Below are 26,946 nucleotides of genomic sequence, written 5' to 3'. Positions count from 1 at the left end.
TCCAAACACTGCAGAGGCAAGGATGGAACCTAAGCAGTGGAGGTAGGGGTTTGCTCGGCAATTCTTTCAGTCCTGGACACCAGCAAAACGGCGTGCAGGCTGCTGCAGCATGGCAGCCAGAGTGCAGGGTGACTGGCAGCCTTAGGCAGGCACTTGTCCTACCATCTCCAAGGCCAGATCCCAGTGCAGCCCAATTCTTTCCCTGTCTCACATGCTCTTCTAGGCCTCTTCTTCTCAGCACTGCTCACTCTTGCCCCTTCTCCAGGCACTGTCACCTCCCTGAGGTCACCAGCCCACTGATTTCCAGCTTCCCTCCAGCTTCCCTCCAGCTTCCCTCTGGGCTTCAGTGCTGAATCAAGCAGGCACAGACTGAACTAACTTCCCAAGAACCAGAGAAATGAAAGTGAAACTAAGTCTGAGCTGAGCCGAGAAAAGCAACAGGGAGGGGGGGGGGAAAGGGAGTAGATGGGAAGGAAGCTAAACAAATTAGATAACAAGAGTGACCTCATCTGAAGTCACTGAACCTGCCTTTCCCATCACTGCTTTCTAGGGCCAAAAAACGTTGCATGCCAGGAACCATGCTTGATCCCACTTGTGAGAGCCACCAGCATGGACCAGAGGTAGTCACTAAATCTGCCCTAAGTCTTGGGGGCAGAGGTCAAGACCCTGTGACATGGTCTACTCTGAGGAACCTGGTGTCTGTCCTGCCAGTTCCCAGGGCAGGCAGCCTAGGGAAAGGGCTGCAGCAAGCAAGTCTAAGGGCTCTGAGGAGGACACTTAATTTCCCTGAGCTGGGAGATGTTTTCCACAGAGCAGGGCTCTCATCTGGAGAGTAGGGCAAGGGGCAGGAGGCCCCTGAAGGAGCAGGGTGCTCAGACCTCTAAACCTGCTGTCACAAGGGACCCAGAAGTACTGGCAGCGTTCCTCAGTGATTCCTGGTAAGGTTTGTCTCTGACCCTTCCTAGTGCAGCTGGAATAACCCAGTGAAAAGAGGAAGTTAATCTAGGCTGTGTTAAACTGAGGGGAGGTCAGGCTGAAGGCACAGCACAGAGCTGGGAGGGTCTTGAGGGAAAGCAGGCAGCCATCTGAACTGGTGTCCATACAGCATGTCCTGCTGGGCTGAGCCTACAATAGCAATTTCCCGACCTCAGAGCCCAGCCAAGGTCCCTCAGGATGAGTTTCGTTTCTGAGCTCCATTCATATGTGGTGGGGGTGGGCAGCAAGCCAGAGGCCTTTTCACTAAGTTTCAATTCTCCTCTGGAAGGGGCGGAGCCAGCACTATTTAAAGGGGTCTGAGCTCTGGCAGCTGCACACTCTGTTGCCAAGCCAGGAGAGGTGAGTATTGCACAGGATTCTGTGCAGGGACAGCAGATATCTTCTAAGGGTTCTTTGTAGACACTGATGAGCACTGCAGGGCATTGTGGGTGCTGTTACAATAATGGGGAGAGTGACAGTTTGTGTATGGTGTGGGGGTGGTGGGAAGGCCGCAAGCTCAGCCAATCTCTTTAAGTTTCTATTCTCCCTGGGAAGGGGTGGAGCCTGCACTGTTTAAAGATGCTTGATTCCAGAAAGCCAAGCCCTCTGTGACAAAGCAGGAGACTGGTGAGTAGCTCAGGGCAAAGATGCTTCCAGGTTCCTTGTGAATCCTGGGGGTCACTGTGGGACATTTCTGGGTGCTATTAAAATAAGGGGGTCAGTGACAGCACAGGTTGTTGTGATTATAAAAATATATTAAGATATGTTCTATGGGGTGTAGTGAGGTGTGGGGGAAGGGGATGTCCCTGTAGGCCCATGCCAAGGCATCCCTTCCCTCTGAGGGACCAGCCACATGAGGTAGAGTATAGAATAGTTTATTCAGGACATGGGGAGGGGAGTTAAGAGGGTAGTTGAGGCAGAGAGAGGGAGAGAGTAGAGAAGTAGAGGCTGGCCATGACCATATGGAGAGAGGGAGGAAGAGAATGGGGAGAAAGGGGGAGTAAGAGGGCAAGAGGCAAGGGAGAGAAACAGGAGTAAGAGAGAGAGGGAGAGAAGGGGGCAAGTAGCCCCCTTTATAGGGGTCCAGGCCTACCTGGCTGTTTCCAGGTAACTGTGGGGAAGAGCAGACCTGACTGTTGCTATGTAACTGTGGGGGTGGAGTTTAGACAGAATGCTAACACCAGTGGAGCTTCTGGGCCAGACACAGTGCCCCACCCAGCTGCTGATTCTGGCGGCAGTCTGAAAGTGCTCCCTAAACTGCAATTATTTCTGCTAGGAAGCAGCAGGAAAGGGTGGGGTCTGGGGCTAAGACCTAAAAGAGAAGTTTCAGATCCCCTGCTGCCTGGGCTAGGAGTCCAGTCCGTGAGAAATCAGATGGAGGTCTCTTGTCAAGGGTGGGAGGAAGGCAGGTGACCCAGGGGCACGCTTTGAAGTGCAGACAGGAGCCTGCTTTGAGGATCCTGCTGGAAAGGCTGACAGACGATCTGTGTAGAGAAATACGTCTGTCCAGGGTCTTCCCAGTCCCTAGACAGGACATGCTCTGGATGTGAAGCCCTACCTCTGCTCAGAGTGCAGGTGTCCCTTACATCTTCCATTCTCAAAGGCTCAACTGCAGGGGACATGGAAGGCAAGAACCCTAGAGAAGAAAGCGTTCTTGAGTCTCTCTGTGGCCACTTTAACACCTTGATGGACCTGGGAAGGTTTCCACTCTTAGCATCTTAGAGTTGTTCTGGATAGGTATGGTAGTGAGTGGGTAGTTAGGGGTTCTTACATTGAAAGGAGCTGGATTCCACCCCCATGCTGTTCCTGTTTCCAGCTGGCCTGAGGATACATCCCCAACAGGGAGCCCTGCCACAGGGATCATTTTTTAGAATAACTGATAGATGGCATATAGAGTCCAAACAGATGTCCACTACATACTGTAGAGTAGAAGCAAGCCAGCCATCTCAAGGACAGAAGGAATAGGCACAGGCCTGCCTTCATAGGAATGCTTAGACCCCACACACCTGTTTACTTGTGTGTGCCTGATCCAGACCTTCAGGTGAGGCATGAGCCTGCATGAAATGTGGTAGTCTCTGTGCGATGCGATCTGCAGTGGGAAAGAGTCAAGAAGTGGGGAGACAGGAGGCAAGGGTGCCCTGCAGGTCCCCTAAAAATTAGGGTTGATCTAGTGCTGGGAGCAGCTTCTGCTTGACTGGATGGGCAGATGAGATCTGGATGGGCAGATGCATTCACCTCAGGCTGACAGTACAGCTGGCTATCCAGGGCACCGAATGTGCAGAAGAAGGTGTGACCTTTCAGGTTCCTCTGCTCCAAAGATACACCAAGTCTCAAAGGTGGCTCAGAAGAATTGTACATGCTTGTGATTTCCAAACAGAATACAAGGTTTAGATCCCAGAAATGGAACAGATGTCTATCCTATTTTGACTGGTCACTAGGAATCTTTGGTCATGGGACAAAAGGCTGGGACCAGTGATATCCCTTGATTGTATGGTGAGACTAATCAAGACAGCCATAGACCAATAGATGAGGCTCAACTGAAGTAAAGGGATGTTCACTCTGGAGCCTGGGTCCCCTTTAATATGTGGTCTTTCCAAAACTTTGTCTAAAGGATTCTTTTAGACTAACAGACTCCACAAGTGCCTTTAGAATTACTCCCCTTTCATGATCCCTTTCCACAGGAGAAACAAACACCTGCCTTTCCAGAAGGACCCCTGGATGGGCAGGAAAGAATGGAGGTTGTAATGTTGGTATCTTTGGTGTAAATCTTAGCCAAGTTCCAGAAAATTTTATTCTAGACCTTTCTAACTTATAATATCCGTTTCCAACAGAGTGCCCAATTGAGAGAAGAAATAAAAGATGGTTCTTAGCACAGAAGAAAACAGAAGTGTTGACTTAATCAACGTAGCCAATGGAGAGACTGGCCTAGAAGAGAAAGACCAGGTATGACCCATGTCCATCTGAGGGCTGCTCCTTTATGTAATACCCACTGGAGATAAAGTCTGCATCCTGGGGATGCAGATGTGCACACTGTTATCTTTGCGTGGGCCAAAGCAAGACCAGTGGCCCTCTTGTGCCCTTCACTGAATGTGTCCAGGATTCCATCTTGTTCTGGGAAAAGTGGTATTATTGGGGACTGGCAGGGCCCTGGACAGTGCTATGCTGTCCCCTGCCCATACCATGGCTGTGTTTCCAGCTATAACCCATGTTAGGACTGACTGAGGCATTACCTCTGGGAGAAACCACTTGGTGTCTGTTTTCCTAGAGCTGGAATCCAGTTTTGCTTTGACCCAAACCTGGTCTCTGGAAGGAGACCCATCAACATAGTCCCAGTCTGATCCAGTCAGCTTTCTGACCTTGGGCGTGTCTACCTCTCTTTAGCAGTGGATTTTCTGTTTCCACAGTGGAATCGGCAACATGGCTGTTGAGAAGAGTCAGTGCAGCTGATGTTGGTACTCAGAACTGTGTAGTCATTCCCTGTAAGAGACATTGGAATGCCTGGCTGCCTGTCTAAGTAAAGATCAACACTTTTAAAATTAGTATTAACATCCATGTCAAAGGTCACAGGCAATGAGAAGGACCATTGTCTCTCCCTCCATTTGTCTGCATTTCTTTCTTGCCAGGGTATAACCCTCAGAGTGAGGGGCACAAGGAACTCACACTCAATACATCAGTTAGATTTTTTGTTGGTGTGGCCAAGTTCCTGACAAAATCAATTTATAAAGAGGAAAGGTTATTTGACTCACAGTTTCAGAGATTGCATCCCATGCCCATTAGGTGCCATTGTTCTACAAAGCTGATGTCTAATGGCTGCAAAAGAAAAGAGAGGTAGAAGAGGAAGGGTTGGGGTCTGGGTTAATTTCAAAGCAGTGCTGCCTGTGGTTAGTACCCTCCCAGTTGCCCCCAATTATTTGAATCCCACCACCTCCCAAGAACAAAGAGTTGGGGACTAAACCTTCACCAGGAGGTCTTTGGGGGGATGTTTCAGATCTAAACTCATACACAATCAACACTCACATTCTTTGGGAGCAGCTATCTATGGTTTCTTAGCACAACCTCTAGGCAAATAGGTACTAAGTTTTTGATTTGGATATTTTTAGGCCCACAGTAGCAGCACAGCCTCCTCTACATAAGAGTCCTAGGGTTGGAGCCACGTGCTTTAACAGGCACAGGTGTGCTCTGATAGAGGAGCAAGTGAGACTCTTATACCTCTTGAGGCACAGCTGTTGTTAGCAACAAAGTCCTAACGGACCTGGTGCTGCAGTACTGGGAGCAAGGCCTGGAGTGTAGGGTACTGTTGCTAAAATCCTTTCCCTAGGAGAGACAACAACATATGCCCCTCCTTCTAAGGTTCCAAGGACAAGCCAAGGTGCAGTTCAACCAGCATTCATCAGGGAACCAATGCATTTATTAGGCTTCCTTGTAGAGCAATGGGTAAGGGTTTACAACAGGAATGTGAGTGGCCTTAAAGCAACTACACTGGAAGGTCTGCACCTAGCAGGGATGAGAGCTCCCCAAGACTGCGTAGAGGAAGTCCCCCCCTCACTACTCCTCACATATATCTTCTAGTCCTATTTCCATTCAGTGATCCTCTCCTTCCTCGTGTGAGGGAAGGTCCAAGAGTCTACAAAGTTGGAAAGGAAATGGCTATGTGACTGTGCAGCAAGCTTCAGCACAGGTTACATACAGCATTGGGAGCAACTTAGGAAGAAGCAGCAAATGATACCGAGAAGTAAGGCTATGACTGAGGCAGGGGGCCTGCTGGAGGGAAAAATGGAGTGGCAGAGGTGAGGTGTGGATGGAGTACCCTGGCCCTGGCAACGGTTCTTTCCCTCACCTAGGGGTGGGGCACCTATGCCTTAGCTTATTACTCTATTTTATCAACTATTGTGAAGGAATGATACAATGGCATGAAAGTATTGCCAGGGCTCAGACTCACTGCTGGGTACCAAGGGCACAGTGAGGTCTTAGACCCAGCCACCTAGCAGTTATCCTATGTTCAGTGGGGTCAGACCACAGCTGGCTAGGGAATTTGTGTCAGTGTTGTCTGTGTTAGCTTGAAACTCAGGATTAATCTTTTGTCAGAGATATTCTTTGCAAACATTCGCTCCCTAGCTGGTGCTTTTCCCCCTCTTTTTTAGAAACCAGGTTGCTCTGATGACTTTACGAGTTCTTGTCTGGCTCATGCCTTTTGGGTCATTTCTAAGAAACCAGAACCTAACCCACATATGTAGATTTTGTTGTTTTCAAGAATGTCTATATTTTATGTCTTTTCCATCTATTTCTATGATAAATCATGAGTCAATTAATTAATTAATTAATTTACTGCCCAGCCAGAGTTTTCCCTCCCAATTCTTCCCCCACTCCATCCACTTCTCCTCCATTTCTCTTCAGAAAAGGGCATGCCTCCCATGGATATCAACTAACCATGGCTTATCAGGTTAAAGTAAGACTATATACCTCCTCTCCTATTAAGGCTGGATGAATGAAGCATCCCAGTAGGTGGAAAGAGTCCCAAAAGCAGGCACCAGAATCACAGATAGCTCCTGTTCCCATTGTTAAGAGTTTCACGAGAAGACCAAACTGCACAACTGTAACTTATGTGCAGAGAACCTGGGTCAGACCCATGCAGGCACCCTGGTTGGTAATTTAGTATACTTTATGATGTAACATAGCAGTGTAGGTCTTTTCTTTTAAGTGTAGACAGTGAAATGTTCCAATATAGCTTAGTAAAAAGCTGGCCCTTTCCCAGATATTCCCTTTGTATCTTATTAATGTCAGTTTCATATAGTGACTTTCAGGGTTGTATGTTGTGAAGTACCATACCATCTCAGTTACAACTTTATCACCATCTTGGGACCAGAGGCTTCCATCCTTCTGCTTTGTGACTATTTTAGAGTCATTTTGCCTGTTAGAGCAGAATTTAAGCCATTTATATTTAATTTATATTTATATGTAATGTTAGATAAGAATAGACATTTCTAATTGTTTTTTATGTGAAGCACTTGTTCTTTTTCTTCCTTTTCCTTATATTCTTATACCTTGGGATTAAATATCTATATTTTAGGAGTGCATACTATGTCCTCTGCTGGCTGGTTCACTATGTTAGTGTGGAACTATATAGTTTTCACCTTTAATAAACAACAAGTCTACCTATGAAGGACACAATAACAGCTTCCTGTGTGGTATAAGAAGCCTTTCTCTGCTATTGGCCTTCATCCTACATGTCATGGTCTTCCTTTTCATCAGAAACCCCACAATGCATTGCTGCTGTTTATGTTCACCTATCTTTTTTTTTTTTAAGATTTATTTATTTATTATATGTAAGTACACTGTAGCTGTCTTCAGACACTCCAGAAGAGGGCATCAGATCTCATTACGGATGGTTGTGAGCCACCATGTGGTTGCTGGGATTTGAACTCAGAACCTTCAGAAGAGCAGTCGGTGCTTTTAACCACTGAGCCATCTCTCCAGCCCCTCACCTATCATCTAAGGATGGTGAAGTCATGAGAAACCAGTGCCAGTCACACACCGCTTGTGGTGTCTGATCCATGATAAGGATTTTTGGATTTCTCTTCTGTCATGTCGTCTCTGTATGCAGGATGCCTTTTACAATTCCTGCAGTGTGGATGTGCTGGGGATGAATTTGTTTAGGTTTCATAAATGGAAAGTCTGTATTTTGACTTTTTTGTGTTGATATTTATAATAATCATCTCCTGATTTTCATGAGAAAAGCCGAGGGGAATTTCAAAGTAGAGCATAGGTTATCTGATTCCTGAATGGTTACATTTCAATCAAGGTGCTTGCTTCTCCAAGTTTTATTTTTCCACCTAAATTATGGGATCTATTGATAACAGAGCACTTTAATATAATTTAATATAGTTTAGTTTAATTGCTTTACCATAGAGATGGGAGAGATGTACAAAGTGCTCAGTGACCTACTCAACAACTCTAAGCTAAACTCCCATCTTCCTTTCTAACATAGTTGCAATTTAATTAACTCTTCTAAAAATTACATAATTAAATAAATAGTTTTTAAAACCTTCCTGACTTCTTGCATTTTATAAGGTAAAGGACACATTACTGGCCAAAGACATACTAATTCTAAGCCATCAGGTGTTTATTTCAAGTCCTCCATGTAGCTTCACTATTGCCCTCAAAAAGATATTTTTGCTGGGTTTAGCAGCCTAGGTTCATGGGTTTTTTTTGTTAGCAATATAAATATATTTCAAAATGGAGGTATAACCCAGACACCCCACTGTTTTCACACTTCCATTATTTCTGATAAGAAATTGGCCATCAAGCTTGTCTTGTCCCTCTGCATTCAAGGGGTCATTTTCTGACTTCTTTTACTATCTCCTGTTTATATATAACTAATTTTAAATAATTTGATTCAAATGGACCTTGATGTCGTGTGTGTGTGTGTATGTGTGTGTGTGTGTGTGTGTGTGTGTGTGTGCACCTGAGGTTTGTTGACTTTCTTCATCCTTTTGGTTTGGTTGTCATTAAGGAAGCAGGCTCTGGCTCTCAGTAGGTGGTAGTAAGGGGAAAGTAGCTCAGGGTAACTGCTCAAATGCATCACCATGAGGACAGAGGCTGTGGTTAAAAGGGGGATTAAGGGTTAAATGGGTGGAATTTGAAGCACTGGGGAAGATGAGTGTAAGAGCAATGAGAAACATGCCAAGCAGGTGGATGAAGAAGCAGGACTCTGGCCCAGTGACACAGGGCAGCAGCAGGCACACAGGAAGCTCTTGAAGATATATGTAGGGCATGATCGACCTTCTTATGTTTTGGCTTTATGACTGTTCTCTACTGCACTGGAGCTACAAGCTGATCAACATGAGAATAAAGAGAGTTTAGTATAATAAACACCATGGGAGTGATCAATATGAAAATAAAAAGTTTAGTATAATAAACACCACTGGAGATCTGTGATGTGTGTCCATCTCAAAGGTAGGTAATGACATTTCAGAGCAACCAGTAGCTGGGGATTGTCAATATCAAGGCTGGAGTCAGAGATGGATAGAACGGGGCTTCAATTACTCCTAACTGAGCAGGCATAACATAAACAGTATATGACTGTCTCCCTGCTTGGGCCAGAGGTCATGCATAGAGTATGTGCCCTGACATTGGCTCAGCCTATAACAGTCCAGACAGTTAACCAATTTCCACAGAGATTACTTCAGCCTTTGTCCAGTTTTTGCCATGACCCTATAAAAACTGTGGACAAGGGAAATTGAATGGCTTTGCTTCTGCATTGGAAACCCATGTTCTCTCTCTCTCTCTCTCTCTCTCTCTCTCTCTCTCTCTCTCTCTCTCTCTCTCCCCCTCTCTCTCTCTCTCTCTCTCTCTCTCTCTCTCTCTCTCTCTCTCTCTCTCTCTCTCTCTCTCTCTCTCTCTCTCTCTCTCCCTTCTCTGGAGACAGTGAGTCTGGGGTCACCTTTGCAGGTCCATCACTGGTAATCGGGAGCATGCTGTACTTTAGCTTCTTGGGCCATACACAACACAGATCCTCTTTCTTTAATCATTAAGACAGAAGAATCAACATTTTTGTATTTCCTCAAATATATTTTACCTATTTTTCAGTTTAGGGAATTCTAACAACACTTATATTGCTCTTGAACTCTGTTGGCTGTGCTGGAACATCTCCTGTGCAACATCACTCTTGCTTTCCCCTCATCTAGGATTCTGTGAACAACCTCTGCAGTCAGTATGAGGAGAAGGTGCGGCCCTGCATTGACCTCATTGACTCCCTGCGGGCTCTGGGTGTGGAGCAGGACCTGGCCCTGCCTGCCATTGCTGTCATTGGGGACCAGAGTTCAGGGAAGAGCTCTGTGCTGGAAGCACTGTCTGGAGTGGCCCTCCCCAGAGGCAGTGGTGAGAGCTTAGTGTTTGTTGCTCTGCTAGACTGTGGGTCCTGGGACTTCAAGGGTAGAAACAGGTCCCCTCCCAGTTTGGGAACATATCAGAATAAAAGTCAAGGTGCTCTTACTTTTTGGCTTGAGATGCAGTCTTATAGCTTCTTCCTCCTCTCACAAAGGCACCAGGTTCAGGGTCAGTCTCTAGGGTTCCACCCATGCAGCTTCTCAAGTCCTCCATGAGCCTGTATTACCTCCTTTGGGGCTCTATATCCAAGAAAGTCATTCGAAGTGTTGGGGCTGAACACATGTGCTCAGGGTGGGGCAGCTTTCAGTCCATCAAACTCTCCGAGCATTGTATGTTTTGAGAGTCACTTTGAAATCTGCAGTTTGCAGGAGCTCTGATTTAGTGTGTCAGGTCCTAAACCCCTTCCTTTGAGGTGACTGCTCCTTTCAGAGAAGAGACTGGTGTCCAGGTTAGTATTGCTGTATAAATTCTATGACTGAGGCAGTCATTGGGCAACCCGGAATCCAACTGGTTCAGGGACCCAAGTGAAATGCCATAGACATGACAGGAGTTGAAAAGGAGATCAGAATACGAGGCATGTTGAAGTGGCCTGAGGGACATGGTAAGCTAATAGGACATGTCAGGTATGTTAAAGGTTCTACCAAGGTCCCTATGGAGCTGATAGTGCCACGCTAGGAGGAACCCTCCTAAAGGTTCCTTAGCTATCAGCCTAAATTAGTTGATAGCTTTTATGCAAAATGTATAACCATGACCTGGGTTCTTGTTCCCAGAATATAGACTTGAGGTCACCTTGGGCAGGCAGCATCAGAGTGAGGCCAGATGTTTCCATTCCCAGTATCTCTGTAGATGAGAGGTGAAGGTGTGGGCACCTCTAGTCTAAGGGCCCATAATGGTATGTGCAGCAGAACACTAGGTGTACATGGGTCTCATCTTATAGGTATTGTCACCAGATGCCCTCTGGTGCTGAAACTGAGGAAGCTGAATCAGGGAGAGGAGTGGAGAGGCAAAGTCACCTATGATGACATCGAAGTGGAGCTCTCTGATCCTTCACAGGTGGAAGAGGCCATCAACAAAGGTCAGTATCCCATTTTTCCCTTATCCTCTGACTATCTGTCAACACTATGTCTTGAGTCAGCAGAGAAATGCTGAGAATTTCTGCCAAGACCTTGTTCCCTTCAAAACTGCTGTCACCCAGGACCCCTGCACAGAAGAGACTTCAAATTCCTTCTCTGTGGCGATGGCACAGTTCCTCACAGAATGCCTTACAGGAGGATTTACATTCTATCCTGGAATCAGAGGCTTTTGTCTATGGTCAAAAGACCTTTTCCTATGATCCTGAGAGGAACATTATTGTGACAATGTCAAGTAGAGTGGGCAGGAAACAGAATGCCACAGGAGGGGCCAGAAATAAGACATATGGACCTGCCTACAATAACCTACTTCTTCTAGTGTAGTTCCACCTCCCAGAGAATCTAGAAGTTCAAAATATGGCCAGCTGAGGACCAACCCAACTTTTCAGTGCAGGAGCCTATGGGGTCACTGCAAAGCCAAGGCATGCTTTTCCTCTGGAATAAGAACCCCTTCATCTGCCCTCTAGACTCCTTATCCCACTCCATTAAGCTTGACCAGGGTATCTTTTTTTCCCTCCTTTCCAGGTCAGAACTTCATTGCTGGTGTAGGCCTGGGGATCAGTGATAAGCTCATTAGCCTGGATGTCAGCTCCCCACATGTCCCAGACCTGACACTGATTGACCTGCCTGGAATTACCAGGGTGGCTGTAGGCAACCAGCCTGCAGACATAGGACGCCAGGTGGGACTCTAGACCCTACACTGGGCTGCAGGGGTGCTGGGGTATGTCCAGGACAATGTCTAAGAGAGACTTTGTAGAAGTGGAAGTAAGAGTGGATAGCCAGGCTTTACCACACCCTCCATGTTGGATGGAGACAGGGAGACAGATGGATGCAGTCCATGGAGATCAGGGCCTGAACCCTAAAGCAAGAGAATGGTCAGGACCTTCTCTCTCTTGATCCTGTCTCCATAATTAAGAGTCACCATCTCATTTCTTATAGATCAAGAGACTCATCAAGACATACATCCAAAAACAGGAGACCATCAACTTGGTGGTGGTTCCCAGCAATGTGGATATTGCCACCACAGAGGCCCTGAGCATGGCTCAGGAGGTGGACCCTGACGGGGATAGGACCATAGGTAAGGAGAGTGGGAGATAACAGTAATGTGTGAGTGCAAGTGAGATGCATCTCCTGGATCCAGATGGACCAAGCTCAGGATCCCACTGAGGCCAGAGACAGGAATCCCCCCATCTCATCTCCCTGGTAGAAAAGGCATGAGGAGCCAGAGGTGGACAAGCACAGGGAGGAAATCATATCTGCTGAGACTCACTGGGCCAGGAGCCATGGTAAAGTCCATGGCAGATTGAAGAATGAATAGCTGTTGTCTGGGTGGTGGCAATGGAGAGGTGCTGAGGGGTCTGCCGATGACAGAGGGGCTTGACTGTCTTCACAAGGCTACGTATACAAGTCTCTGTAGGTGGGTTTCCATCTTATGTGTGTCTAGTGTAGATTATGTCTGCCTCAGGTGAGGATGGGATTCTGGTGGCCAGTGAGAGCTGAGCTAACTGCTGTCTCAGAATAGTGTGTGTCCTCTAATCTCAGTGCCTGTCATTCAGGTATCTTGACCAAGCCTGATCTGGTGGACAGAGGTGCTGAAGACAAGGTTGTTGATGTGGTGCGGAACCTGGTGTACCATCTGAAGAAGGGCTACATGATAGTCAAGTGCAGGGGTCAGCGGGACATCCAGGATCAGCTGAGCCTGGCTGAGGCTCTTCAGAATGAGCAAGTCTTCTTCAAGGAACACCCTCATTTCAGGTGCCTCTGCCATACTGAGGATGATTGTACCTTGGGAACCACTGTAGAATTTTCCTTAAGGAAAGAAAAATGTGCAAAGTGGTTCTTAAAGAGTATTAAGTAGTGGAAAGGGGAAGGAGACTTGCCAAAGTGCCACAGTCAAATGGTATAGGAACCAGAGCCACAACTAGAGCAGAGCAGAGGAAAAGTAGGAGGCCCGGATCCTGGCTGTGACTTTGACATTTCATAAAGATAGACTCAGCTACAAGAGATATCAGTTCAGCCATCTATGGCAGGGGCAACTGTTCAGTACCTCCAGCAAATTATGCCAGGCTATTAGAGCATTACATTAGAGCAAAACAAAGACTGAGCAGCAACAGACACAGGTATAAGAGCTGAGCTTCCAAACACACCTGCTGCTGATGGCTGAAAATTCTACACGATCTTTGAAAGTTCCTACTGCAAGAGCATTCTCTTTGAAAAGAAAAGGCTGTCCTAATCTTAATGAGAAATGTTTGATTTTTTTCCACTGATGTTGGTTTTTTTTATATATATAACCTTTATTAGTTTTATTAGGTTGAGGCTAGCTCTCTCCATCCCAAGCTTCTTCATGACTTTTGTTCTGAAAAGGATATTAGATTTTTGTCAAAGCCTTTTTCTGTGTCTAATGAGATGATCCTGTGATTTGTCTTTGAGTTCATTGGGAGATGTGATAGATAATATGAATTGATACATGTCAGTGATTTTGTATAGGGACCTGGATCTATAGGTATTGTGTTTATTCTGTGTATTATGCATGTGAGTATACATGCATGTACTCATATGTGTAACCTCTATGGCAGGGTATGTATACTAATTAATATGTATTATACACATATATTGCAGGTGTTTTGGGTGTCCTGCTTGGGGTTTAACATAGTATAGTACAAATCACTGTAGAGTACAAGACTGCTAGCCTGTTTTCTGAAGCAGTCCCCCAGCTAGCCATCTAGACTCCACCTGTTTTCCCTGCCACTGTGTCTCTATCACATGGCTCTCTCTGCTGTATCTCCCAGTACTGCTCCTGTTCTTCCTCTACTTCGTCTTCTTTATTCATCAAGAGCCATACTCCTTTCTCATACAAAAAGTTACTAGCATAGTGGGAGAGCTTCTACAGCTTATTCACTCTAAGGCAATCAGCAGCAGGCAGGACTGTGCTCTATGCCTATAGCTGGCTAGATTGAGAGCTACATGACCTCCCCCACCATAGGTTGCTTTTTTAACATGATAATCTCAGAGAATCATCTCTTTGGGCAGATGAGAAAGTGACAAATAGAAAGAAGGTATTGTGGGCTATAGAAATGGCAATACCATATATACTGCCAGCACAGCAATTAACAATTGAAAATACAGGGACATACCTTAATAGTCAGTTGATAAAATATTTGTGGGGATAGGTTACTCCAACACATGTAATGTGTCTGTTTACTTACCACACATGGAAGGATTTGTTGTATACTTGTGTGTGTTCATGTGTATCACACATGGACAGGGATATGTGTGCTATGATAATATTTCTGTAGTTGTGTACGTGTGTTTTGTGGAAAGCAGATTCTACTCTAATTATTACATGAGCTGAGGGGGGGGTCATTGCAGCCCATTGTAGAACTATTCAAGCTGATTTCCCTGCATCATTCCACAAACCCACCTCTAAGTAGGTATCCCAGTACCCAAACTGCCCTGACCTACCCACAGCAAGATGAAAACTTGTTTTCTGGCCAGGTCTGATGGGACCCTCTTTCTTGTTCCCACAGAGTTCTTCTGGAGGATGGGAAGGCCACAGTGCCCTGCCTGGCAGCGAGACTGACCACAGAGCTCATCTCGCATATCTGTGTAAGCTATAGAAACTGCTTGGAAACAAGAGTTCTTGGCACCTGTTGAACACAACAGACAAGTTTAGGGATCTTGGGTTGTTTCAACTCCCCATTTTAAAAGAGACTGGAAGGTGCTTTGTGTCATTTTCCTACAGAGAGTTCATGTCTCTGATACAGAAGGAGGTGTCCCTAGATGGCTTTTTTAGGAACCAACCATGTACAATGGACAGGGTTATGTACTGGATGGAGGTGTGGGCAAACCTGGGTGGAAAGAGATGCTTCTCAAGTACTGATTGCACCAGGAAAACTGTCTCAGGACTTTAGAATGTTGTCTATGTGCTATGGTGACTATGTAGAATAAGCTTGGGGCCTCATTTGCATTCTAGTCTAAATATCTATGTTCCATTCACCTCTTTCTATTTCAGAAATCTCTTCCTTTGTTAGAAAATCAAATAAAGGAAAGTCACCAGAGTACAAGTGAAGAGCTGCAGAAGTATGGTATGGACATACCAGAAGATGACAATGAAAAAACATTCTTCCTGATTGAAGTGAGCATTGTCTATGTTTCCAGACATGGTGACTACATCACTGTCTACACATGAATCTGTCTGGTGCTCTTCAGATCTCATGCCTCCAAAGCTGATAGAGATGCATCCTGCCCATTTCATGTTAAAAAGCGAGTCAGGACAGAGACCATGGTTGAGTCCAGGGTGGAGCTGGGTGGCATTTTTCTTTTATCCACATTGAGAGAAGAGTTCTCCCTGAAGATCTCAAAGGAAGAGGAGTAAGGGAGGTATTTCCTGCTACAGAAGTTCCTTCTCCATACTGTTCTGCTGGACCCACCCAGGAAGATGAGGTGGCACTCTTGCCTTCAGGGCACACATGTTCTTTCACTATCTTATCCCTTGCTTGAAAGATCTCTGCTTATATTGATGTTTTTCTTCTTGACAGAAAATCAATGCTTTTAATCAGGACATCACTGCCATAGTACAAGGGGAAGAGAATGTGGGGCAAGGAGAATGTCGCCTATTTACCAAGCTCCGAACTGAGTTCTTGTTGTGGAGTAACGAGATTGAAAGGAATTTCAAAAAAGGTAGGTATCTTGTCCAATCTGTGTTGCTATCCTTAACAATCTTACACTCCATTGTTATAGACACTAGAAGTTCATCATTCATAGTTCTGGGTGCTAGGATGTCCCAGGTCAAGGCACCAGCAGATGGGGTGTCTAGTGAAGTCTTCATCTCTGCTTCCAAGATGATCTACCCTGGTCCTTGTGTGAGGAAGATGAGAATCTGCTTCCTTTCCTCTGTTCTGAGGACATACATCTCCTATGAGGATGGGGCAATCATGTCATAGTCACTTCTTAAAGGCTCACTTTTCAATGCTAGTACACTAGAAATAAAGTTCTACTTATAAACTTGGATAATGCATCAGATAAGGACCTGACAACAGATGAAAGTACAGATACTGCCAAAGTCTAACTTGGTGAAACAAAGAGATTTTGGGGTGGGGAGTTACTTACAGGAATATGGGTGATTAAAGGCACAGAAATGACTCAGAGTCATCTGTATCCTCAACCCGCCCCATGAAATCTAGTGCACACTGCACAGCCTGCAAGCAGCTTAATACGTTGGAGAGTGTTCTTTCTGGGTAGTTCAATTGGTCTGAGCCTCTGCCAGGTAGCTTGACTTGTCTATGCGTCTGCCAGGCAGCCCAGCTTATCTGAGAGTGACTCTCATCAATCCCCATTGTTTATATACACTTGAAGAGGGGGGCCTAGTGAATCTTACCAGTTTCAGGGACTTCCTAAAGCCACTCAGTTGTTTACTTCCTGAGTTTACGGAGCCTCCCAGGAGGTTGTAGTGTTTTACTTCCCTTAGGAACACCCTATTTTTTTTCATCTCCTTTTTAACATCTCATGCCTTAGGAGCATTCCTCCAAAATGAAGTTTTAATCTTGGCTGAAACTGCTGCCTGTGCAGGGCCTTCAGTCTGGGGCGACTTAATGTGTTTCATTGTGGCAATAAGAAGATAATATAAGTGCTTGCAGCCCTCTACCTCTGCAGTACACCACTTCTCCATCTTCGTATCTTTGGAATCTGAAGCAGGGGAAAGGTGTTATAAATGTATTCTTTGATCATATATCAGTGCTGGCATGGCTAAGAGGAAATCCAAAGGACTTTGCTTTCCTTGAAGTTGCTTAATGAGGACATAGAATTGGTTTGAACCAAAGATTCAGACAAATAGCTTCCTTTGGCATGAGTGACAGATATCTAAAGTGGAATGCTCTATCTCCTGCAGGCCACATGTGGAATCCATTAGTCCCGAGTGGAGGATGTGGTGGGTGGTTAGTTTAGGTAGTGATGTGTCTTTGTAGAGAGCCTTATGAGATACTTATTTAAAGGCTGTGACTTTCTACATCCTCACTGTGCCCACCATTTCTGGTATCACTACTAAGCCCAGACAGCTGAAGCTGAAAAACTATAGGCTCTGCAGTATGTTTTCACTCCAGGGAAGAGCCACTGTCCCATTTCAAAACTCGAGAGGTGTCTGCCACTATATCTGATAGATGAGGGGAGGGAAGGTTAAAAAACAGAATATGAACTAGATTTACAACTCCAAGAACAAGATCCAATTAGAAATTGGGCAATGGACTGTAAAAGGCTTTCTGAAGATATGCAAATGAAAAATAAAACATTCAAAAGGTATATGACCATAGGCCGTCAGAAATGAAAATGCAAACACAGGAATAATTCATGTCCCAGGCTCTAGGGGAAGTAGAATCAGAAAGGCAAACACTGTCAGATGCTAGAGAAGAGGCAGGGAAAAAGGAAGCCCTGGTGTACTGAGGGGGAATGTAAAATGGTACAGTTGCAGTGGATCACAGCAGTAACCCCTCAGAGAAGCAAGCACATGCTGCCCACTTCCACTCCCAAGGGGATTTGGAAAAAAAGTCTATAGGAGATAGACAGCATACAAGTCCTTTTGACTTAGACCTGGCATTTCTCCCCAGGCCTTTACAAGTCTTTTACTCTAGGTATTTACACATTCTTGTCAATCCCTGTAAGGGCACCAGTCTGAGTGGATTAGAGACCACCTTAATGGATGCATTTATACTTAGTACTTTTAAAAACCTCATCTGCAAATAGTGCCACCTTGAGGTGCTAGGACCACAGCACAAGAGTTTTGAGGAAGGCAATTCAGCTCTTAGCATCACTCAGTGGAGTATTTTAACCCTCAGAAAGGCAGAAAAAGAGCAGAGTCACAATCCCCCTGGGAGTGGAAGTGGTACCTGACTGATGAGCCTTGCAGGCAAGATACTGAATGAAAACCACCAGTCATGGGGGCCTGTGTTCTGTAATTCCATTTCAGAGACACCCAGAATGTACATATGGTGTAGATAGAGGCAGAGCACAGGCTGCAGTCTTGGAGATAGACTAAGGTGAGGTACCAACTGCTAGTGAGAATAGTGGTTCCAGGGTTGACAAGAACTTCCCAGAACCAAGGGTAAGACTGTAGTGCTCGACTTATAATTCTCTGGATATCTTCAATGTCTTGTTTAATGGGGTAAGCTTTCTTTTAATTAACAAATATTCTTTGGAGGCTGGAGCAGTGGCTCAGTGACTGTTCTTCCAGAGGATTTAGGTTTGATCTTCAACACCTACATGGTAACTCACACAACCAACTGTTAACTCCAGTCACTGGAGATTTGACACTCTATTCTGGCCTGTGGAGGCACTGTATGCACTCTGTGCACAGACATACATACAGGCAAAACACCCAAACATATAAAATGATAAAAAAAACACAAACATAAACAATCAAAACAAGTTATTGGTTCATCGCAGAAAAAGCTGGCACCATCTGAGTCTGCTGCCTACTTCCTTTGATGGAAGAGGGACTAAGTGTTTTGTGTTATGAAGTCACACTGGGGACATAAGATGCCTATTTCCCCTGTCATCCCTTGATGAAGGGTGCCTTTCCTCCCCCCCAGCTCATGATGCTGTCTGAGGACCACTGGACCTAGTGAGCCATGTGCTCTGACCCTTCTTCTTTGGTCAAAATCCAGTTGGATTCATAAATCCACACGCTCAGGTCTTTTTGAGGCTGTATTTTCCTCTGGTTTCCTGTTGGATTCTGCCATAGTCGCCAGCTCTGATCTTTCCTGTTGCCTTAACTGAGAAGTAGCCTTGCAACTGCATTCTTCTCTATAACCTTGAATATTTTTTCTTTCCCTTTTCTTTTAAAGATTTATTCATTTATTTTATGTATGTGAGTATACTATCGCTTTCTTCAAACACACAAGAGGGCATCAAATCCTATTACAGATGGTTGTGAACCACCTTGTGTTTGCTGGGAATTGAACTCAGGAACTCTGGAAGAACGGTCAGTGTTCTTTAACTGCTGAGCCATCTCTCCAGCCCCCTTAAATATTTTTCAATATGCAGACATTTATTTACTTCACTATATCTTGGAAAATTCAGAAAGGTCAGTGTACTGGCTAGTTTCGTGTGTCAACTTGACACAGGCTGGAGTTATCACAGAGAAAGGAGTTTCAGTTGGGGAGGTGCCTCCATGAGATCCAGTTGTGGGGCATTTTCTCAATTAGTGATCAAGTGGGGAGGGCCCCTTGTGGGTGGTGCCACCTTTGGGCTGGTGCTCTTTGGTTCTATAAGAGAGCAGGCTGAGCAAGCCAGGGGAAGCAAGCCAGTAAGAAACATCCCCCCATGGCCTCTGCATCAGCTCCTGCTTCCTGACCTGGATGAGTTCCAGTCCTGACTTCCTTTTGTGATGAACAGCAATGTGGAAGTGTAAGCTGAATAAACCCTTTCCTCCCCACCTTGCTTCTTGGTCATGATGTTTGTTCAGGAATAGAAACCCTGACTCACACAGTCAGAATGGGTTTGTTTAGAAAAATCTGCAAGATGGCTTTATAAACCAGTAGCTGTTACCTCCTATTGTAGGTTATGATGTTTTATATAAAGAAGTCTGGGCATTTGAGAAGCAGTATCGTGGCCGAGAACTGCCAGGGTTTGTGAATTACAAAACATTTGAAAACATTATAAGAAGACAAATCAAAATCCTGGAAGAGCCAGCTATAGAAATGCTGCACGTGGTCACTGGTGAGTACTGCACAGGGTTTCACTGAAGAATGCTACTGTTGCTCTTAGCCATTTTATTTCTGAGATGGGGACAAAGGCAGTACTGCACCTCAGAGCTGTCTGCCAGCATTGGTTCTAGGCCAGTGGCAGGTTTTCTGTGATCCTGGATACTATTGTGGTGTTCAGGAATCCAATCTATTCTGCCACTGTGGGCAGATTTGCTGTTTTCTTTTTTCTTTTTTTTTTTTTTTTAAATATTTTTACTTTCTATATTCTTTGTTTACATTCCAAATGAGTTCCCCTTTCCCAGATCCCCCCTCCCCATATGTCCCATAAACCTTCTTCTCTCCATCCATTCTCCAATTACCTCCCTCCTTTTTCTCTGTCCTTATATTCCTCTCCAATGCTAGATCAATCCTTTCCAGGATCAGGACCCTCTCCATACTTCTTCATTGGAGTCATTTGTTATGCGATTTGTGCCTTGGGTATTCAGGGCTTCTGGGCTAATTAATATCCACTTATCAGAGATTGCATTCCAAGTGTATTCTTTTGTGATTGGGTTACCTCACTTAGGATGATATTTTCCAGATCAAACCATTTGCCTAAAAATTTTGTGAATTCATTGTTTCTAATTGCTGAGTAATATTCCATTGTGTAAATATACCACATTTTCTGTATCCATTCCTCCTTTGAGGGGCATCTTGGTTCTTTCCAGCTTCTGGCTATTATAAATAAGGCTGCTATGAACATAATGGAGCATGTGTTTTTAATGCATGCCGGGGAATCCTTTGGGTATATGCCCAGGAGAGGTATAGCAGGGTCCTCTGGAAGTGTCATGTCCAGTTTTCTGAGGAACCGCCAGACTGATTTCCAGAGTGGTTGTACCATCTTACAGTCCCACCAGCAGTGGAGGAGTGTTCCTCTTTCTCCACATCCTCACCAACACCTGCTGTCTCCTGAGTTTTTGACCTTAGCCATTCTGACTGGTGTAAGGTGAAATCTCAGGGTTGTTTTGTTTTGCATTTCCCTAATGACTAATGATGTTGAGCACTTCTTAAGGTGCCTCTCGGCCATCCAAACTTCTTCAGGTGAAAATTCTTTGTTTAGATCTGTACCCCATTTTTTAATAGGGTTATTTGGTTCCCTGTGGTCTAACTTCTTGTGTTCTTTGTATATATTGGATATTAGCCCTCTATCAGATGTAGGGTTGGTGAATATCCTTTCCCAATTTGATGGTTGCCATTTTGTCCTTTTAACAGTGTCCTTTGCCTTACAGAAACTTTGTAATTTTATGAGGTCTCATTTGTCAATTCTTGATCTTAGAGCATAAGCTATTGGTGATCTGTTCAGGAACTCCCTCCCCCCCTCCCCCGTGCCCATGTCCTCTAGGGTCTTCCCCAGTTTCTTTTCTATTAGTTTCAGTGTGTCTGGTTTTACATGGAGGTCCTTGATCCACTTGGAGTGAAGTTTAGTACATGGAGATAAGAATGGATCAATTCCCAGTCTTCTGCATGCTGACCTCCAATTGAACCAGCACCATTTGTTGAAAAGGCTATCTTTTTTCCACTGGATGTTTTTGGATCCTTTGTCGAAGATCAAGTGACCATAGGTGTGTGGGTTCATTTCTGGATCTTCAATTCTATTCCATTGGTCCACTTGTCTGTCACTGTGCCAATACCAGGCAGTTTTTAACACTATTGCTCTGTAGTATTGCTTGAAGTCAGGGATACTGATTCCCCCAGAATTTCTTTTGTTGTTGAGAATAGTTTTAGCTATCCTGGGTTTTTTGTTATTCCAGATGAATTTGAGAATTGCTTTTTCTAACTCTGTGAAGAACTGAGTTGGGATTTTGATGGGGATTGAATTGAATCTGTAGATTGCTTTTGGCAAGATGGCCATTTTGACTATATTAATCCTGCCGATCCATGAGCATGGCAGATTTTTCCATTTTCTGAGGTCTTCTTCAATTTCCTTCTTCAGAGACCTGAAGTTCTTGTCATATAGATCTTTCACTTGTTTGGTTAGAGTCACACCAAGATACTTTATATTGTTTGTGGCTATTGTGAAGGGTGCCATTTCCACAAAATAGAAACAGAAGGAACTCTACCCAACTCATTCTATGAAGCCACAATTACACTGATACCAAAACCACACAAAGATCCAACAAAGAAAGAGAACTTCAGGCCAATTTCTCTTATGAATATTGATGCAAAAATACTTAATAAAATTCTTGCCAGCCGAATCCAAGAACACATCAAAACGATCATCCACCATGATCAAGTAGGCTTCATCCCAGGGATGCAGGGAGGGTTCAATATAAGGAAATCCATCAATGCTATCCACTACATAAACAAACTCAAAGAAAAAAACCACCTGATCATCTCATTAGATGCAGAAAAAGCATTTGACAAAATTCAGCATCCTTTCATGCTAAAAGTCTTGGAAAGAACAGGAATTCAAGGCCCATACCTAAACATCCTTAAAGCAATATACAGCAAACCGGTAGCCAACATCAAACTAAACGGAGAGAAACTTGAAGCAATCCCACTAAAATCAGGGACTAGACAAGGCTACCCTCTCTCTCCATATCTTTTCAATATAGTACTTGAAGTTCTAACTAGAGCAATTAGACAACATAAGGAGGTCAAGGGGATACAAATCGGAAAGGAGGAAGTCAAATTATCACTATTTGCAGATGACATGATAGTCTACTTAAGTGACCCAAAAACACCAGAGAACTCCTACAACTGATAACAACTTCAGCAAAGTGGCTGGTTATAAAATCAACTTAAGCAAATAAGTTGCCTTCCTATACTCAAAGATTTGCTGTTAAAAGGCAGAGCCACAAAACCTCCTAGGCCCTTAGCCTAGGAGAGCTCCTATAGAGAGCACAAGCTAGAGTCCTTCATGCAAGATAATGACCATCCTTCTCCTGAAAATTTGTTATCTCTGGAAACCTAGGTGTCCGTCTCTCTTCATTGGGCAAAGAAAAGAGAAAGGAGGGAAAGCACAGGAGAGTACCCACATCTCCCACCTCTGCCCTAGTTTTGCATGTACATAGTGTGAACACGTTATGCCTTACTACATTAAACTGTTTTTTCTCTCTTCAATCAGAAATTGTACGAGCCGCCTTTACAAGTGTTTCTGAGAAAAATTTTTGTGAGTTTCTTAACCTCCACAGAACTACCAAGGTAAAGCCAAATATATTATTTTTAAAGCATAATGAATATAACAGTAGAGAATCAGTATTTTGGATTGAGATTATTTCTGCTTTTCTGTGCTTGTTTGGAAAAGGCTTAATTAAGTTCCTGCTTGAATTTTAATGATGAGGCTACTGGTGCTGTCTGACTAAAGTGAGGGCATGGTGGAGAGGAGTAAAAATGGAGGGAGGAACAAAGGGAGAGAGGATTCAGAGATGAATGCTGAAATCCACAAATCCACCCTGTCAGGAAGACTCACAGATCCATGTTACAAAGGCACTCCTGACATTGAGTGAAAGGTGTCAGATATGGGACGCAAGGGGGACATTAAGAGGTATTGTGGGAAGTAAGACATTTATTAGAAAAGTTGTTAATGTTATAGTATACCAGCATACTAGTCGCTCTGAGGAAAGTCAGGCCCCAGGGCCCCAGACACTCTGACAGGGATCTGACGGGGAATGAAGCTCATAGAACAGACTCAGGTCCCTTATAAGTCTCTGAGGAAGGAGGAGCATTAACCCTGTATCCATGTTCTCTGATACCCCAGCAGACAGAAGGAAAGGGTTGGGGGAAATGTGGCCACTGGTTAAGCATCAGATAACCATCAGTAGCCTTTCAATGTCCTTTGATGTGTGCCATATGTCTTAGAAAACTTATTTCCCAAAATGAGAAATCCAGACATCTGAAAGCCTATTGGCTTAGTAGGATAGCTGATATTCTGTGAGCAGAGGAAAGGGAAGGGCTGCTGGATTCTCTGGGCCAGAGTTTGAGCTGGATTCCGTCAGTGAGGAAGCTGAGTAAACGCTATCCTCTATGGCTGTCCTGAGAGCCCAGGACATAGTGGGGAGAGATGACTGACTAAAGTGACCCCTTCTTATATCTGCACATTCTCTGGTAGACGCTACTTGCTTCCTGCAGATGCCAAAGCTGCTAAAAGAACAAGGAGAGTAGCTGGGTCAAAGCTGGGAGTGTACACAGGTCCCAGCCCTTGCCTACTGGTATTCCTTACTTCTCTCCTGGTTGTGACCAAATACCTGATAAGAACAACTTAATAAGGGTTTATTTAGGCTCATGGTTTGAGAGGGTACAGTCTGTTGTGGTCAGAAAGACAAAGCAGTAGTTGTGTGAGGCGGCTGGTTACACTGCTTTGTTCAGAAAACAGATGAATGCTGATATTCAGAAGCCCAAACTATAGGATAGCACTGCCCACATTAGGCTGGATTTTCTATCTCATTTAAACATCTCTGGAAATACCTTCTCAGATGTGCTCAGATATAGAATCTTGTGTGATTTTGAATATAGTAAAGGAGCTGGAGAGGTCCTTGACTAGATTCACACACACACACACACACACACACACACACACACACACACACACACAATAAATAAATAAATAAATAAATAAATAAATAAATAAATAAATAAATAAATAAATCTTTAAATCCACTCAAGTTGACACTGAAGATTGATTGACCTTTGTAGCAGTGGGCTACTCAAACCTGGCTCAGACTTCCCCTGGTTTCTGCCTTCTGCTCAGGGGTCCTCTGCACAGATGAGCTGAGATGGGGAATGGGGGTGGGGGGGAGAGACAGGGACCACTCCCAGATAATGACTGCTTTTATTTCTGCCAGGTGACTAGATGCTTGTGGACCTGTTGGGTATCCTGTGTTCTTACTCCATGGTAAGCATTTCTTCATGACTATCAGCTTGCTTTTCTCTTTCTTTGCAGTCCAAACTTGAAGACATCAGATTAGAACAAGAAAAGGAAGCAGAGAAGTCGATCCGACTTCACTTCCAGATGGAACAAATTATCTACTGCCAGGACCAAATTTACAGGGGAGCCTTGCAGAAGGTCAGAGAGAAAGAAGCTGAGGATGAGAAGAAGATGAAGCATGGAACCATCAGTTCCTCTCAGTCTCAAGATTTACAGAACTCATCCATGGCTGAGATATTCCAGCATCTGAATGCCTACCGCCAGGTAAGTGTGTGAACACATTGGAACTGGGTTTTTGGCCATTTTTTCCCTTTGTGTCAGCGGGCTACTTTGTGTCTCTTTGTATAGGGTGTAAGTCTGCAAGGGGTTTTAGGACAACTCTGTCCTACAGCTCTAGGTGAACCTCTGGGAAGTGGTCCTAATTCATTCACATGAACAGGTAGCTTAGAGAAATAGACATCTGCCTTTTACGGCCCATGTGACCCTGACTGAGTGGCTTAGACTCTGATAATATCAGCTTTCTTCTCAGTAAGATGTGGTTTCCCCATCCTGAGCACCAGTGATGGAGCATAGAGCCCTTAGCACCATGTTGGGATTCCATGCACTCATCAAGTATAAGCTATGTCATGACACCTGTGTGGAACACATAACATGTAACTTAGGTAACAGCAGGTCCTACTCAGTCAGCTACAGGGACTTGAATCATCCACACAGGGGAAGTCATGGTGACCTTTTTATGTATAGACTTTTGTCTTAATCTCTGGCTGCTAGAAAGCCAGCCTTGTCATGTGGCTAAGCCCATGGTTCTTGGGTAGTATGGCCATGCACCTGTAGATAATCAGATTCCAGGGACCTCAACAAGTGGAAGAGTAGAGGTTTTATCCTTCTTGACTGGCTTTTTTTCTCAGTGTATAATGTCCTCAAGTGTCTACATGTCATACTGTGAATCAGGGCTTGTCTACAGATATCATCCCTTCCTTTTTTTTTTAGCCAAGGCCCTATTCCCATACAAGTCACCCATGCCTGAATATCTCAGGTCTCTGTGTCTTCCTATGTCCCTCACACCTCTGTACCTCACTTTTTCCCATTGCCTCCGTCCTCTGCCAGGACACTGAGGGGCCTGAGGAAGGCCTGTATCTGCCTGCATCTCACTTCTCAGAGATGACATGGGCCACACCCTAGCCATCTGTCCTATGTCCTGCCATGACTTGAAGTTTGTGCCCCAAACTACCATTTGGGTAGTTATCACTTGTCTGGCATCTTCTTACTCTGGTGTCTTGTGACTTCCATTTAATCATCTCCAGAAGGAAGTGGTCATGGTATACTTGTATCCTAAAGAAGAAAAGTAAGTACCAGAAAGACACCAGATGGAAAACCAGCAGTAGATAACATATAACTTGGAGAGCAACCTGTCTCAGGACTGGGAGACTTGAGCCTAGCTATACTTCACTCCTACCAAGAAGCCTTGGTCTTAAGGACAGATGAGCAATGTTCTCAGCAGAGGAGTCAGACATTTTGAAATGGAGTTGGGATATCTCTGTGGACTGTGTTCCACTATGTATTACTCTTTTCCATTGAAAATCCATTTGAAGGTGAGGGAAACTGATGGAATCCAGTCTAGCTACTACTTTGGACCTGCTCTGCCAGGACACTGAGGGGCCCGAGGGAGACCTGTACCTGCCAGGATCTCACTACTCAGAGATGACATGGTAACCTTAGGCTCCCTGCACCTCTCCCTCAAGCCTTCTGTGTCTCCCTCTACTAGGAGGCTCACAACCGCATCTCCAGCCAAATTCCCTTGATCATCCAGTATTTCATCCTGAAGATGTTTGCTGAGCAGCTGCAGAAAAGCATGCTCCAGCTCCTGCAGGACAAGGATTCCTGCAGCTGGCTCCTAAAGGAGCAGAGTGACACCAGCGAGAAGAGGAAATTCCTGAAGGAGCGGCTGGCCAGGCTGGCCCAGGCTCGGCGCAGGCTGGCCAAATTCCCTGGTTAAGCTGGCTCTGTCCTTCCCTGTGTCTCCTGGATACTGATTCAAGGACAGAAGGGCTCCTGCCTTTCCTGGTAGCTAAACCACCACCCTTTATTCTCTGATAAGTACTAGCACTAAGATTTGAAGGCACTTTCTGCTCACTCTGAGAAGAGGAAGAGAAAGAGGCTCTCAAAACTCAGCAGATAGATGGGTAGAGGAAGCCACTTGGCTGATAAGACATTGGCTTCACCCTGAATACCCTTCCTAACCATCGTGCCCTCCACCTTTTAGCACTCTGCCAGAAACAAGAATTTGATGTACAAATGGGTCGTGGTGTTGGGAGCTGCTTGTTGCATTCTTTAATAAACCACTTTTCTTTGA

The 26,946-nt window shown here is 44.8% G+C and overlaps 1 protein-coding gene across 2 annotated transcripts; it reads left to right on the top strand.

The window, feature by feature from the left end:
* The first annotated feature begins 1,312 nt into the window (after window positions 1-1,312).
* Window positions 1,313-26,946, top strand: Mx1 (MX dynamin like GTPase 1). 2 transcript variants are annotated; one of them, XM_052158186.1, is made up of 14 exons: window positions 1,313-1,335; window positions 3,807-3,918; window positions 9,660-9,852; window positions 10,799-10,936; window positions 11,517-11,671; window positions 11,931-12,069; window positions 12,548-12,746; window positions 14,519-14,597; window positions 15,004-15,126; window positions 15,530-15,671; window positions 19,542-19,700; window positions 22,794-22,870; window positions 24,609-24,857; window positions 26,359-26,946. In XM_052158186.1, exons 2-14 carry the CDS (start codon window positions 3,835-3,837, stop codon window positions 26,587-26,589), a joined length of 1,968 nt encoding a protein of 655 aa, XP_052014146.1. In that variant the 5' UTR covers window positions 1,313-1,335; window positions 3,807-3,834; the 3' UTR covers window positions 26,590-26,946. The 2 variants fall into 2 exon arrangements, with proteins under 2 accessions (XP_052014146.1, XP_052014147.1); XM_052158187.1 differs by lacking the exon at window positions 1,313-1,335 and adding an exon at window positions 1,531-1,602.

Source organism: Apodemus sylvaticus, chromosome 15 (assembly GCF_947179515.1).
Source record: "Apodemus sylvaticus chromosome 15, mApoSyl1.1, whole genome shotgun sequence".
Lineage (NCBI taxonomy): Eukaryota > Metazoa > Chordata > Mammalia > Rodentia > Muridae > Apodemus > Apodemus sylvaticus.
The sequence above is the reverse complement of the archived record's forward strand: the minus strand, read 5'-3'. Positions and strand labels throughout refer to the sequence as shown.